This window comes from Budorcas taxicolor, chromosome 17 (genome assembly GCF_023091745.1).
Source record: "Budorcas taxicolor isolate Tak-1 chromosome 17, Takin1.1, whole genome shotgun sequence".
Lineage (NCBI taxonomy): Eukaryota > Metazoa > Chordata > Mammalia > Artiodactyla > Bovidae > Budorcas > Budorcas taxicolor.
This window is the reverse complement of record NC_068926.1, coordinates 39985479-39999551: the sequence shown is the minus strand read 5'-3', so window position 1 is coordinate 39999551 and position 14073 is coordinate 39985479. Positions and strand designations below refer to the sequence as shown.

The window sequence follows — 14073 nt, the reverse complement described above, 5'->3', positions numbered from 1 at the left end:
AGCATGAATCCGGTATAATACATATATGCCCTCTCTCTTGAGGCTCCCCCCACCCCAATCCAACCCCGTAGGTCATCGTAGAGCACTAAAACCATACTTCAAATGATGTTTATCTCTGCCTGTTTGGGTCCCGTGATGCCCCCAACACTGTGCTCTATCCTGCTCCCTTCTGCATGCTTCTTTTCCCAGTCTTGTCCGCTATTGGGTTTGTAGGACAAAGGCAGGACCAGGCAGACGTCTTTTGGTACCGGGTGATGGCTCCAGTTTTCCATTCCCCATCCATGTCTTTGTTTTTTTCACCCTCTGCCTGTCCCTCTTTTCCTTTCCTGCTCTTCCACTTTCTGTCTCCTCATCCCCTCTCCCCCACCTAAGTCTCGGGCCTACCAGAAACACCCAGGCATGGCTTAACCCTGCACTGTACCCTTCAGCAGATAGGGAACACTTGAATGCCTATGTGAACTGTTAGGTATAGCTTCCTTGCAAGCACAGAGTACCAATTTAAATAGAGCTCACCTCTTAAGGTAAAATCTGTGAGACTCAGCTTTTCCTGAGACTGTGAGAGCTGTTGATTAAAGTTTAACTTTACTTCATTTTGTCATTTTCAATATGTTTACTAAATAAAAGCTATGAGGTCGTGTGCCCAAAAGAAACTTATCCTGTGACATAAATTGTTTTTGCCCTTTTATAAAAGAAAGCTTAGGTGAGTTTTTATTTCATATCAAAGTGGCAAGATCATAGAGGGTGAACAGCCATCTTAAAGTATAAAACCTCTCTAAAACAATTATGTGCTCAGTTCAGTCGCTCAGTCATGTCTGACTCTTTGCAACCCCATGCACTGCAGCACGCCAGGCCTTCTTGTCCATCACCAACTACCAGAGTTTACTCAAACTCATGTCCATTGAGTTGGTGATACCATCCAACCATCTCATTCTCTGTTGTCCCCTTCTCCTCTTGCCTTCAGTCTTTCCCAGCATCAGGGTCTTCTCCAGTGAGTCAGTTCTTCGCATCAGGTGGCCAAAATACGGTTTCAGCTTCAGGATCAGTCCTTCCAATGAATATTCAGGACTGATTTCCTTTAGGATGGAATGGTTGGATCTCCTTGCAGTGCAAGGGACTCTCAAGAGTCTTCTCCAACACCACAGTTCAAAAGCATCAATTCTTTGGTGCTCAGATTTCTGTATAATCCAACTCTCACATCCATACATGACTGCTGGGAAAAGCATAGGTGCTTTGACTGGACGCACCTTGGTTCAGTTCAGTTGCTCAGTCTAGTCTGACTGTTTGTGACTCCATGGACTGCAGCATGCCAGGCCTCCCTGTCCATCACCAACTCCTGGAGTTTACTCAAACTCATGTCCATTGAGTCAGTGATCTTTGTTGGCAACTCACAAATTTTCAACTGGCTTTATCATACCTATTTTTTCTTTGAATTTAATGTTATATCTAAAAATTTCTTAAAGCAAAAATAAATTTTCTAATTAAATAATGTTTTCATCTAAAGTGTATTTCTTTTGTGATGTTGGTGCTATGTGGCCATATTGGAAATTCAATTTGGGATTCCTTTTTTTTTTCATTTTTGGATGGTATTTCAGTTTGCTGCAGAAGAAATGCCAAAAATGTCTGTCTAGACACTAAGAATTTCAAATCAAATTTATTCTAATTTCTTTAAGTCCTTAGTCAAGAGGATTAATTTTAGTACATTTCAAAATGCATTTTCTTTTTATCTCTCTACTTGTTTTAACTCAAGGATATATTTCTTTTTTAGGAGATAAACAATATAATTATGTTCTCTAAAAATGAGTATAAGAAAGAACACCTAAAATTGTTTGGAGACTCTGAGAACAACTTGCTGCCCTGTAAAAAGAAAAAAAAACTAAAAATATTTTTCAGGCAAGAACCACATATTTCAAACATATGCAAACCTGTGGTCAGTGTTAAAGATACGAGTTTGGAGGTAGTTTTCGGCATTAAAATTTTTTTTTTTTACTTAGCTATCCATAATTACTTACAACAGAAACCTGTGCTTTTTGAATTTTAACTTTTTGATTCTAAACTAATAAAATAATTAGTGAGATTATATCAACCAACTCAGTGGAAGAAGCAATGTTGTAGTGGAAGAAGCAATGTTGTAGTATGTTATTTCTTCCATGTGAAATGCTGCTGCTACTTCTGTAAAAAAGCTTTGATTATGCAGAAAGTATGCAAAATATAGAAAAGTATATTAGACAATGAGAATTGCTTGTTATTTGCATTGCTCAGAAATAATAATCATTCTCCTTTGTGATTGGTACACTTTATCATTAAAAATATTCATCTTTGTTTTATTTAAGAATAATTCTTAAAAAGTAATAATTGATTTTGTTATATTCCACAATTTTTATATGCATGTATATAATTTTAAATTAGCAAGCACATACTTATGAGACATTGGGAGACTAGCATGGCGTTGGTATGGCTGTCTCCTCATCTGTGCAGTGGGGATAATAGCACCTTCGTTGCATCCCATGAATGCCATGGGAGGTTGGAAGGATAGAGAGAGAAAGTTCCTGTCAGGCAGCCACAATGTTATAATAGTGATGTCATAATCACTATTAAAATCATTGTTACAATATGTGGTTTAAAAATTTGTTAAAAATGATCAACATCAAGAATATTGAGTTGAAGGTTTAGATGTTGTTTGAAAACATGATTTTAGATGGCTGTAGCATCTTTTATCTGCCATATGCTATAATTTAGCCATTCCCCCTCTTTTAATCTTTTCACATTAGAGAAAAGAAATGTTCATTCTTCCTTCATTCCTAAATGATTTTTTTGCAATTTTAAATATATATATTTTATTGAAGTATATTTGACTTACCCTAAAAGTGATTTCTAAAATGAGAATAAATTATTCAAAAATCATAGGAGACAAAAATTTTAATTTAAAAATCTATTCTTGCCTCGTCAGTGGCTTCTGTTTACTTTGTGTAATAAGTGATTTCTGGAATTCATTCTTCACTTTCTTTAAAACTACTAAGAAATATAATTAAATGGATTCCCCTGAGTCCTGAATTTTTTTATCTTTGAGGTCATGGAGGAGTAATTGCTTGATGTGCACATTTTTGTTAACTTCTTTAAGAGCAAGGATTAACCTTAATATCAGTTATGAGGAATAATGATTTGAGCTTAAAAAGTATGTGGCTTCCTTTGTAGATCTTTTTGAACAGACTTTCTAAGCTGATTTCTTTTATAATATCACACATTTATAATATCTACTGCATGGATATCTTTGAATTTTGATATCATTTATTAAAATTATCTTTTAAAAAATTGTTGCTCTCAAAATCTTTTCAAATTTTGAAAACCCACTAAGTGATAATTATGTTTTTACATCATTTTAAAATAATAAATAAAATTTATCAAGCACATATTATGTATCTAGCACAGTGGAGGAGCTTTACCTGGATTATTTCATTAAACCTCCACAACAACCCTTTGAGGCTGGTGCTATTAGGATTATTTCCCCTTTTCAGATGCAAAATAAGACCCCCAGGTTCTTTTCTCAGGATTCCACAGTGAGAGGTAGTAAAGCTCACGACTGAATCAATTAACCTGGCCCTAGCAGCCGCAGTGAGGCAGGATGGGGGCAGTTAAGAGAATTTCTTCTTAAAAGCAATTCTGTGATGATTTGATTAACAGGCTAGGATTTCTTAAGCACCAGAGAGTCCCAGTTTTTTACCTGCCCACTGACAGTAAAACAAAAAGTCACAGCCTAAAAAAAGTGGTGGTTCCTTAGCTTAGTCCCCTGGATTCAGGTGGTACATTACAATTCTTAAACCAGAAATGCTGCCCAGCAGCTGCCCTGATGGACTGAATTAAAATCCATTATTGCATCCTTCTATTCTGAATTCTTTTCATATTCTTCTGTTCTGTTAGGACCATGAGCCTAACAGATAATTAAACAACCACCTGTAGACTCTCTCCAAAGGTTTTTTGCTGCTCTGCCCACCAACCTAGACCGCATATTAAAAAGCAGAGACATTACTTTGCCAACAAAGGTCCATCTAGTCAAGGCTATGGTTTTTCCAGTAGTCATGTGTGGGCATGAGAGTTGGACTAAAAAGAAAGCTGAGTGCCGAAGAATTGATGCTTTTGAACTGTGGTGTTGGAGAAGACTCTTGAGAGTCCCTTGGACCGCAAGGAGATCCAACCAGTACATCCTAAAGGAAATCAGTCCTGAATATTCACTGGAAGGACTGATGCTGAAGCTGAAACTCCAATAATTTGGCCACCTGATATGAAGAGCTGACTAATTAAAAAAGACCCTGATGCTGGGAAAGATCGAGGGCAGGAGGAAAAGGGGACGACAGAAGATGAGATGATTGGATGGTATCACTGACTCAATGGACATGAGTTTGAGTAAACTCTGGTAGTTGGTCATCGACAGGGAGGCCGGGCGTGCTGCATTCCATGGGGTTGCAGAGTCAGACATGACTGAGCGACTGAACTGACTGACCACAGTTGTAAGGATATGCACTTTTTTTTTCTAATTTTTATTGGTGTATAGTTAATTTACAATGTTGTGTTAGTTTCAGGTGTACAGCAAAGTACATCATATAATATATCTAGATATATATGTATACACACACACACATATATATATCCTATCTTTTTTTTTTTTTTTAGGTATCTATCCTAAGAGTCCACTCTCCTCCCCCAGTGTTTTCTAATCATCAAAAAAGGGACACGAGGAAGGAATATTCTAATTTTATCTTCTGATTTTTTTAATTGTTAGGATTTTTAATATAAATTACATAGAATTATTCTAAAAATGAAACTTTTCTTGACCAAGGAAGAAATACATTAAAAAGCAGAGAAGTCAGGTGAAGGTTCATTACCGAGCTCATTTAGAAAGTATGGGAAAGACATGGAAAAATGTCAGTCTTAAATATTTAAAACACTGAATCATTAGCGCTGCTAGGTCTCTTGCAAGCACTTTATCATTAACATGTGACTTACATTTTATTTTAGTTTGTCTGCATAGCCCAGCAAGATTACTGCCGTATCCTCAACCAAGTAGAAAAGAACATGCAAAAAGTTGAAGAGGAAGGAGAGATCGTCATGGTGAAGGAACACCGAGAGCTCGATCGGACTGGAACAAGAAAGGGGCACATTGTCATCAAGGTGAGACAAACACGCCACATCCCGAGGGAGGAGGGTTTTGGTAGTACCGCTTGTGATGATTTAGGATGCCCCCTCCTCATTTTTCAGTGTAACTTCTCTTAAATGTATCAGTTGTAAAGAATCTTGGAATTTCTTTGATGAATAGCAGTCTTATTCATTATTGTATATCTTACTACCCAGTTCATCTTACGTTGAAGATTTGAAATCAAGGTACATGTATATGCCACACATGCAGGATGCTTATGACACATTTGATTTGTTACAGGGCACCTCAGAAAGGTTAACGATGCATTTGGTGGAAGAACATTCAGTGGTGGATCCAACGTTCATAGAAGACTTCCTGTTGACCTATAGGACTTTTCTCTGTAGCCCGATGGAAGTGGGCAAAAAGTTGTTGGAGTGGTTTAATGACCCGAGCCTCAGGGATAAGGTTGGAAGATACGTTCTAGTTTTCTTTCAAATGTGAAACATTCAGATATAAAGTTAAAGAACTTTAATATATATAATTGTTAAACCAGTTATGTTCAAATTATGTTGGTGGGTTAAGAGAATGTACTTTTTGAGCAAAAGAAAAGGGATGCTATAAATACTAGTTTTTGTTATAGATTCTAAGTTCAGCTCTAGAATTTTCCTTTTTAACACAAAGGCCAATACATTGGGCAACAAATGTTTCAGTAGATTTTCTGTGCAAATCATTTCATATGTAGATGTATTTTTGGGAGGAGGTGAGCTCCATGTCCTTCTCCTCTGCCATCTCAATTCCTTTCCCCTCAGCAAATATGTAGACTCTAGTTCTGTTGAAAATTCAATTAAAACACAGTCCCCAAACACCTGGGTTCCTTGGGAATGTGCATCCTCTGGTTCAGTAGCTGGCCAGTGTACACCACATAGAAGTTATAGGTTTTCAGTTGCCCCAGAACAGCATCTTCTCTCAACCATTGTGGGTGGGTAGGGCCCTGTCTTATAATTCCAAACTGATCCTCTTCACCAGCTCTTGAGTCAGGCTCTTTTTCAAGGCCAGAGAGGGTGATGAAGTTCCTAGTCTTGTGAGGTTTGAGAATTAACTAGCCTGTACTCATTTCTCCTTCCATATGGCGGCCTTGTTTCTATGAGGCCCCACATGGGAGAGGCAGGGTGGGAAACCCAGAACTGGGGACAAACAGCAAAAGGCTTCCAGCTCCAGTGTTGGTCCTGCTGCTGACTACCCCTTGGCCTGAGAGCAGTCGTTGGACCGTGATGCTCTTCATGTCATCATCTGAGAGTCACAGGCGTGGAAGACCTCAGCTAAGGTCTTCTGCTGTAAAACTTGCTTTGAGTATTTCCTCTGCCATTTTTCTCCTGCCACCCATCTCTATTTGTAAAATAGTAATCTCTGTCCTTTTGGGGTTGTTGTGAAGATGAATAACTTGGTACTGTCTGGCTCACAGTGATCTCTTACTGCATCTTAAAGGTATTGGTGGCGGTAATTGGAATATTCAATTCATGATTTACAAATCTCATTTTTCTAACCTGGAATACGGCTAGTAGACTTTAAAGGTGGCTGCTCAGCTACAAAATTTTAATTTTACGGAAAGGTCCGGTGTTAAGGATATAGTTTCAGGGGAGACAATAATCTTGGTTTCTTCAACTTGAAAAATGGTCAGTAGTGATAATAAATGACAAAAAAATTAATATAAATATCAACTTGACTCCTGAGTGTTTACTCAGATTATATACTATAATTTGTCCCACTGTATTTAATTGTAAAAAGTATTTTAACTGTAGTTTAAAGATTAAGTGCATACTGTCACATCTGTTTCTTTCCTGCTAAAATAGCACGCTTCATTTTCCCGCTTTAAGAGGTTAATGCTTGAAAACAGTGCTACGGAAAATTTCTTTGATCATATTATTTAAGATTGAGAAAGTTAAACTCATATAAAATAAAACAAGTGCTTTTTAATTTAAAGTTGCAGCTATACTACTCATTTGGTAAAATTTTATTGAGAGTTCACTCTGAGCCAGGTGTTGTTATAAATATTAAGGATGCCCTTAGAACATAACAGATAAGGTTGTCTTCATGGAACTTACAGTCTAATGAAGGTTGCACAGTTCTTGCTGGTATAAAGCAAATATTCCATAGCTGAGTGTGTGTATTGTGATGTATAAAAGTGTAGGGCTCAGTGAAAACATGTGAGCTTAGTAAGAAAAGGCAACTCATTTTTCCTGCAGAATTGTAGATGTTAAAGTTTCTGTCTTGTGTATTATTTTGATTCTTTTTTTCCTTTAGTTTTTGTTGTGACTTGTTTCAGATATATTTTGAGAGTAAGCAAGATATGTGTTAATTACCATTCTTCAATATAAAGTCCACATTTAAAGCATTAATACATATTTTCAGAAAGTTATCCTCATCAATAAAATCTAAAGGTTTTGTTATTGTTTTTCTTGTTCATTGTTGTTAGGTAAATTGTCGGATATCTTTTTTTGCAATGACCTTAACCACAAATCTTTAGCACTAGAAAGAAGAAAACCTATTAAAAATTAATTGATTTTTCAGGTTACACGGGTAGTATTATTGTGGGTGAATAATCACTTCAATGACTTTGAAGGAGATCCTGCAATGACTCGATTTCTAGAAGAATTTGAAAATAATCTGGAAAGAGAGGTAATATTTGTGATTTTTTTTTTCAATCACAGCTTTAAGTTCATTTTATTCAGCCCATTCTTGAAACCACTTTTTTTGAACTCTTGTAGAAAATGGGTGGACATCTAAGGCTGTTAAATATTGCATGTGCAGCTAAAGCAAAAAGAAGATTGATGACGCTAACGAAACCATCCCGAGAAGCTCCTTTGCCTTTTATCTTACTTGGAGGCTCAGAGAAAGGATTTGGAATCTTTGTTGACAGTGTAGATTCAGCTAGCAAAGCAACAGAAGCAGGCTTGAAACGAGGGGATCAGGTATGGTATTTCTAATTGCAAACATGATGGTGAACACTGGTGTCTTCTTTTCCTTCAGTCATTTGGGAAACTGAAATTAATTTTATAACTTCATTTTTAGATTCTAGAAGTAAATGGTCAAAACTTTGAAAATATTCAGCTGTCAAAAGCCATGGAAATTCTTAGAAATAACACACATTTATCTATCACTGTGAAAACCAATTTATTTGGTAAGTATTTTGCATTTTTTGCATAGTCTCATTTTTCTCCTTTTGGTCTTTTATTTAAACATTTATGTCTTAATCATGAAAAGTCATTGCTTATAATTCAAGCATCATAAGAATTGAAAATTTATAGTAAAATGCATAGATACAGAATTAATTATGTAAGCATATGATTAGATCTAAATAAAAGCCTACTTACTTGAGGACCATAACATTTAATTTTATTGATGCTTTTATTGATAAATATTAAATATCTGTAAAGAATAAAAATCTGTCAATAAATACCTATAACTTATTCTGAGTAGAAGTGGCAGAAAACATACAAAACAGATTCTTGGTGTCATTCATTCCTTGTAGGAGTGTTTTTCTACAGGATTACAGTTTTGATCACTGCAGTCTATGCTGCTGTTGCTAAGTCGCTTCAGTTGTGTCCGACTCTATGCGACCCCATAGACGGCAGCCCACCAGGCTCCCCTGTCCCTGGGATTCTCCAGGCAGGAATACTACAGTGGGTTGCCATTTCCTTCTCCAATGCATGAAAGTGAAAAGTCAAAGTGAAGTCACTCAGTCATGTCTGACTCTTAGTGACCCCATGGACTGCAGCCTACCAGGCTCCTCCGTCCATGGGATTTTCCAGGCAAGAGTACTGGAGTGGGGTGCCATTGCCTTCTCCGACTGCAGTCTATACTTAGTATCTATTTTCAAGTTCTCCAGTTGTCTTTGAATTATTCAGATTTCCAATAATGGATGTTTTTTGGTGTTTGTTTCCTTTTCAGTATTTAAAGAACTTCTAACAAGATTATCAGAAGAGAAGAGAAATGGTGCCCCTCACCTCCCTAAAATTGGAGACATCAAAAAGGCCAGTCGCTACTCCATTCCAGATCTCGCTGTAGATGTAGAACAAGTGATAGGACTTGAAAAAGTAAATAAGAAAAGCAAAGCCAACACTGTTGGGGGAAGGAACAAGCTCAAAAAGATACTTGACAAGACTCGGATCAGTATCTTGCCACAGAAACCATATAAGTAAGTGTCTATATCAATTTTCTCTGCATTCTATTATTGTATTAAAATAATAAGCAAAGATAATGATGTAATGTTTACTCAGGAGTGTAAAAATTGTTTTAGCTTTTATGGCAGAGCTATCTTAGAAGCAACTGGACAATTGTTTTTATCCCATTTTTGCCACTTGCTTGCCTACTCCAGTCTTCTTAGAGATAGTTAGCATTTCTTTGTTTGAATTATTTTATTTCTTATTTGGACTTTTAAAAAGCAAGAATGTGACTTTACTCCTGTCTCCCCAGTGGCGTGATGGGGTTGTTTCTGCTCTTGTTTCTTTGTTTCTAGGTGTCTTTTCCACCATCAGCATCTGCTTTTGCCAACTGAGTCTTTGTGGCTCACAGCTGCTACTATCTACCCTTGCCTTTCTCTTTTTGCTTCTGTCTCCTGATTTCAGTTACTTAACTGTTGACAAGACATCATCAACCAAGCACAGAACTCCTTTTTTTCCTCCTGCTGGGCTCTGCAGTCAGCATGTCAGGTGTATTCTTGACTCTCTTCTTGGCTGTTCGTTTATGCCAACAGCTCATACCAGACAGAGTTGCAAGCGTCACACTTTTAAAACTTTGCTTGTTTGCTCACTTTTTTCTTCACTTTAGCTTCTTCTAGGTCTGTGGATGTTTTATAAACCTCAGTTGGTGGTGGTGGTTTAATTACTAAGTTGTGTCCAGTTCTTTGAGCCCACCAGGCTCCTCTGTCCATGAGATATCCCAGGCAAGAAGACTGGAATGGGTTGCCATTTCTTTCAGGGGAATCTTCCCAACCCAGGAATCCAACCCACATCTCCTGCTTGGCAGGTGGATTCTTTACCACTGAGCCACCTGGAAAGCCCCATAAATCCCAATTACCATCAGTCAACATTTTTTTAAATATTAAATTACATGGGTGCCCAAAATTTATTTATTATATATTCCTCTAACTACAGTAATATGAGATAACTTGAAAACATAAGGGTTATTTTTCTTCCTTCTTTCATGATCTAATAGGTCTTACAAAGGAGCAATACATATAACCATTCAGACTTTATCAAGTCTTTTTTCTAATTCCACTTCTGATAAACATTTCATACAAAGATTAGAGAGCTATGTTCTAGAATATGCTGTTAGTGGATTGAATGTCAAACTTGTGTCCCTATTAAACTATAATGATTGATTCTTTCATATTAGCTAGAAATGACTGCTACAGCAGAGTCTTAAGGATAAGCAGTGTGTACAACAGCAGTATTTATAGACTTGAGAGTGTGTTTGTAAGTTTCTAAGAAACAGTGGATTAGGGCTGCTGGCATTACAGAAAATAGGAATTGATTTTTTAAGTCACCCTTCATAATGAAAAACACATTTTTAAGTGGATAAGAAAATTACTTAAAAGTAGAATTATTAGCAGCACAATAACTAAAAAAAAACTTAGAGTTATATCTGACCATGAGTTAAATATGAACCTTTAAAACAATCTAACACAAGTCAGCATGACCCTGGAGAGTATTAATAGAAATGTGACATATAAGAGCTGAGATGAAATCCATCCCTAGTACAGGGTGTTGGCAAAGGACACAGGATGAGAATACTGTGCATAACATTATTATGTGTATTTGGAAAGATACTCAAAATCTAGAACAGGGAAAAGAAAAAAGGATGATAAATAGATTATTGATTTGGAAGCACTGAGGAGACAGCTTAAATAATTTGCACTGAAGAACATATATGACTCATTTAAACATTTCATTATGGACCACATCTTTATCCATTCATCTGTCAGTGGACATGTCCTGGCTGTTGTAAATACTGCTACAGTGAACACTGAGGCTGCACATGTGTCTTTTTGAATCATGGTTTTCTCAGGGTATATGCTCAGTAGTGGGATTGCTGGGTCATATGGTAGCTCTGCTTTTAGTTTTGTAAGGAACCTCCATAGTGGCTTTATCAGTTTACATCCCTACCAGTAGTGCAGGAGGATCCCTTATCTCCACATCCTCCCCAACATTTATTGTTTGTAGGTTTTTTGCTAATGGCCATTCTGACTCGTGTGAGTTTACAATACCTCATTGTAGTTTAAATTTGGGTCTCTCTGCTCTTTGATGAACTAGATGGGTGGGATGGGGAAGGGCGGGGTGGCGGGTGGTGGGAGGGAAGTCCTAGAGGGAGGGATATCTGTATACATATGGCTGATTCACTTTGTTGTACAACAGAAACTAGCACAACATTGTAAAGCAGTTGTAACTCAGTAAAAATGAACATTTTATTATGAAAAATATTTGAAATCATCTGTATATGTAATATAATTGAGAAGAATAATTATATTTAAAAGAAGGCTCAGTAGCCTATAGGATCTTTTATGTTGGTATATAGACTTAATAGTAGTCATTACTTGGGGCTTCCTAGGTAGTGCTAGTTGTAAAGACTCTGATTGCCAGTGCAAGAGATTCAAGATACACAGGTTCCATCCCTGGGTCGGGAAGATCCCCTGGAGTAGAAAATGGCACCCCACTCCAGTATTCTTGCCTGAAAATTGCAAATCCTTCCTAATAATCAGCATATGTTTGCAATGATTTTTTTTTCCTAACAAAGCATATCAAAGTAGTCAAGCAGATAAATATTCTAGATATACTGGGGTTTTTTTTCTCTTTCTCTTTCTCTCAAACATTATCAGTATCACAGAAGCTAAGGTGTCAGACGGTGGCCACCTGGCAAGGACAGGCCTAGTAGAGGGATGTAAGTAGAGTGGGTAGGACTGTAGAGCTCAGGTCCAGTTGTTGAGTAAGTGGAGAAACACTGCTGAACCCAGAGGAAAGAGAGAATAAGCCAACAGACTACATACAGAGTTAACCAAGGTCAAAAAAATCTCAGTAACAATGAGAGTTCGAGAGGTCCAGCAGGAAGAGGCTGTGCTCAGAGGTGGCCCTTTCTGAGCCTGATCTTTACTTTAACACAGTTTCAATCCAGGAGTACTCTTGTGTCTGTGGATGGCAGACACACAGGTGAGAGAAGAGTGTTAGATCACCATGTTGCGTGTGACTTGTTGCTGGGAAACGGGTCTGAAGACGTCCACCTTTGGGGGATGCCCAGAGTGTCTGACCAGTACTGACAGCATCTGCGCCAGCAGGAGCCCAGTTGACGCTGTCTTTGGCCTGAGTCCACAGCAGATGTCTCGAGTCCTGTATAACATCTCATATTTTGGGCAGTAAAGGCTGCTTTATAAGGTTGAAAGATAAAATTCCACTAATAATGTGAATGTTTTAATGTTTCACAGGACATTAATCCTTTCTGTCTATATATACACGCCTCTATGCACTTAAATAGAAATACAGTTTTGTTATGAATATAGCTAAGAATTTTCAAAACTTTTATTGAAATATAGTTGATTTATAATATTTCTTAGTTTCAGGTATACTGCAAAGTGATTCAGTTTTATATGTATATGTTTGTGTAGTCATTCTTTTTTAGGTTCTTTTCCATTATTATTATAAGAGATTGAGTATAGTTTCTTGTGCTATAAACAGAGGGTCCTTGTTATGTTTTATATATAGTAGTGTGCATATGTTTATTCCAAACTCCTAATTTATCCCTCCCTCTCCCTTCTCCTTTGGTAACCATATGTTTTCTGTATCTTTGAGTCTATTTCTGATTTGTAAATAAGTTCATTTGTAGCATTTTTTTAAATATATTCCACACATAAGCAATATAATAGATTTGTCATTCTCTGTCAGACTTCCTTCCCTTAGTATGTCCATCTCTAGGTCCACCTATATTGCTACAAATGGCATTATTTCATCCTTTTTTATAGCTAAGAAATATGCCATTATGTGTATATACCTCATCTTCTTTATCTGTTCTTCTGTTCATGGGCACATACGTTGCTACCATGTCCTAGCCGTTGTAAATAGTGCTACAGTGTAAATGTAAACGGAGTGCATATGTCTTTTCAGATTGGTGTTTTCTCCAGATATATGCCCAGGAGTGGGATCTCTGGGCCATATTTACATATGAGTTTTGAAGAATTTATACTAACATCATCCCAAGTCTTGTCCTTACTTATTTGCCTTTGTAATTTCCATTTCTCTCCCAAATAAAAAGGAAGAATGCTGCTAGGTGTTGTTTTTTTTTTTTTCACAGCCATTAAAAACGGTAGGTAGTAGGTATTATGATCAAGCTGTCATGTCCAAAAACTTAATGATGCTGCGTCTTAATTTTATGACACCTTGATTTATGTCTCAACCTTAGTATGATCTTCTTTCTCTTCATTTCAGGGTACTTACAGAAATTGGTCAGAACTATAACCATTTGCTTGTGTTCTAGTTAATTTTGTGTTTGTGCTTACTGCTTTATTCTGATATTTTGTTTTGGAAATAGTTGGCCCTTCAAATCTAGAAATAGTTTTTATGTATTATTAAATCGTGTTTCAAAAGTTGTGCCCAGGCTTTTATAAATGGAAGTGAGTTTGTAGCTATCAATAGTAAGCAGTACTCTTGGAGCTTAAATCTAGAACTAGAGATTTTAAGTAGAGAGTTAAAAGTAAAAGTGAGTCATTGGATTTCCACTGCCTCTTCTTTGGTGCCAAGAAATGTCACCCTGCACCACTACTTTTTTATGCTCCATATAATTAAGAAATAATGTCTGTGTCAGGCTTTCTTTACATTTGACTCTATCGTGATCTCATTTATCTCTCTGAAACACTGGAGGATGAAATTGGGACAGTTTGGACTTTTTTTCCTCCATTCATT

General features: G+C 36.9%; 1 protein-coding gene across 1 annotated transcript in view; it reads left to right on the top strand.

Annotated features, from left to right (window-relative positions):
* The window catches only part of RAPGEF2 (Rap guanine nucleotide exchange factor 2), a 262434-nt gene that overhangs the window by 225441 nt on the left and 22920 nt on the right, over positions 1-14073 (top strand). Inside the window, exons 12-17 of the mRNA XM_052654319.1 lie at positions 5011-5163; positions 5429-5593; positions 7697-7804; positions 7894-8097; positions 8198-8306; positions 9077-9323. Of these exons, the coding sequence (XP_052510279.1) occupies positions 5011-5163; positions 5429-5593; positions 7697-7804; positions 7894-8097; positions 8198-8306; positions 9077-9323 (986 nt within the window). The remainder of the gene's footprint in view (positions 1-5010; positions 5164-5428; positions 5594-7696; positions 7805-7893; positions 8098-8197; positions 8307-9076; positions 9324-14073) is intronic.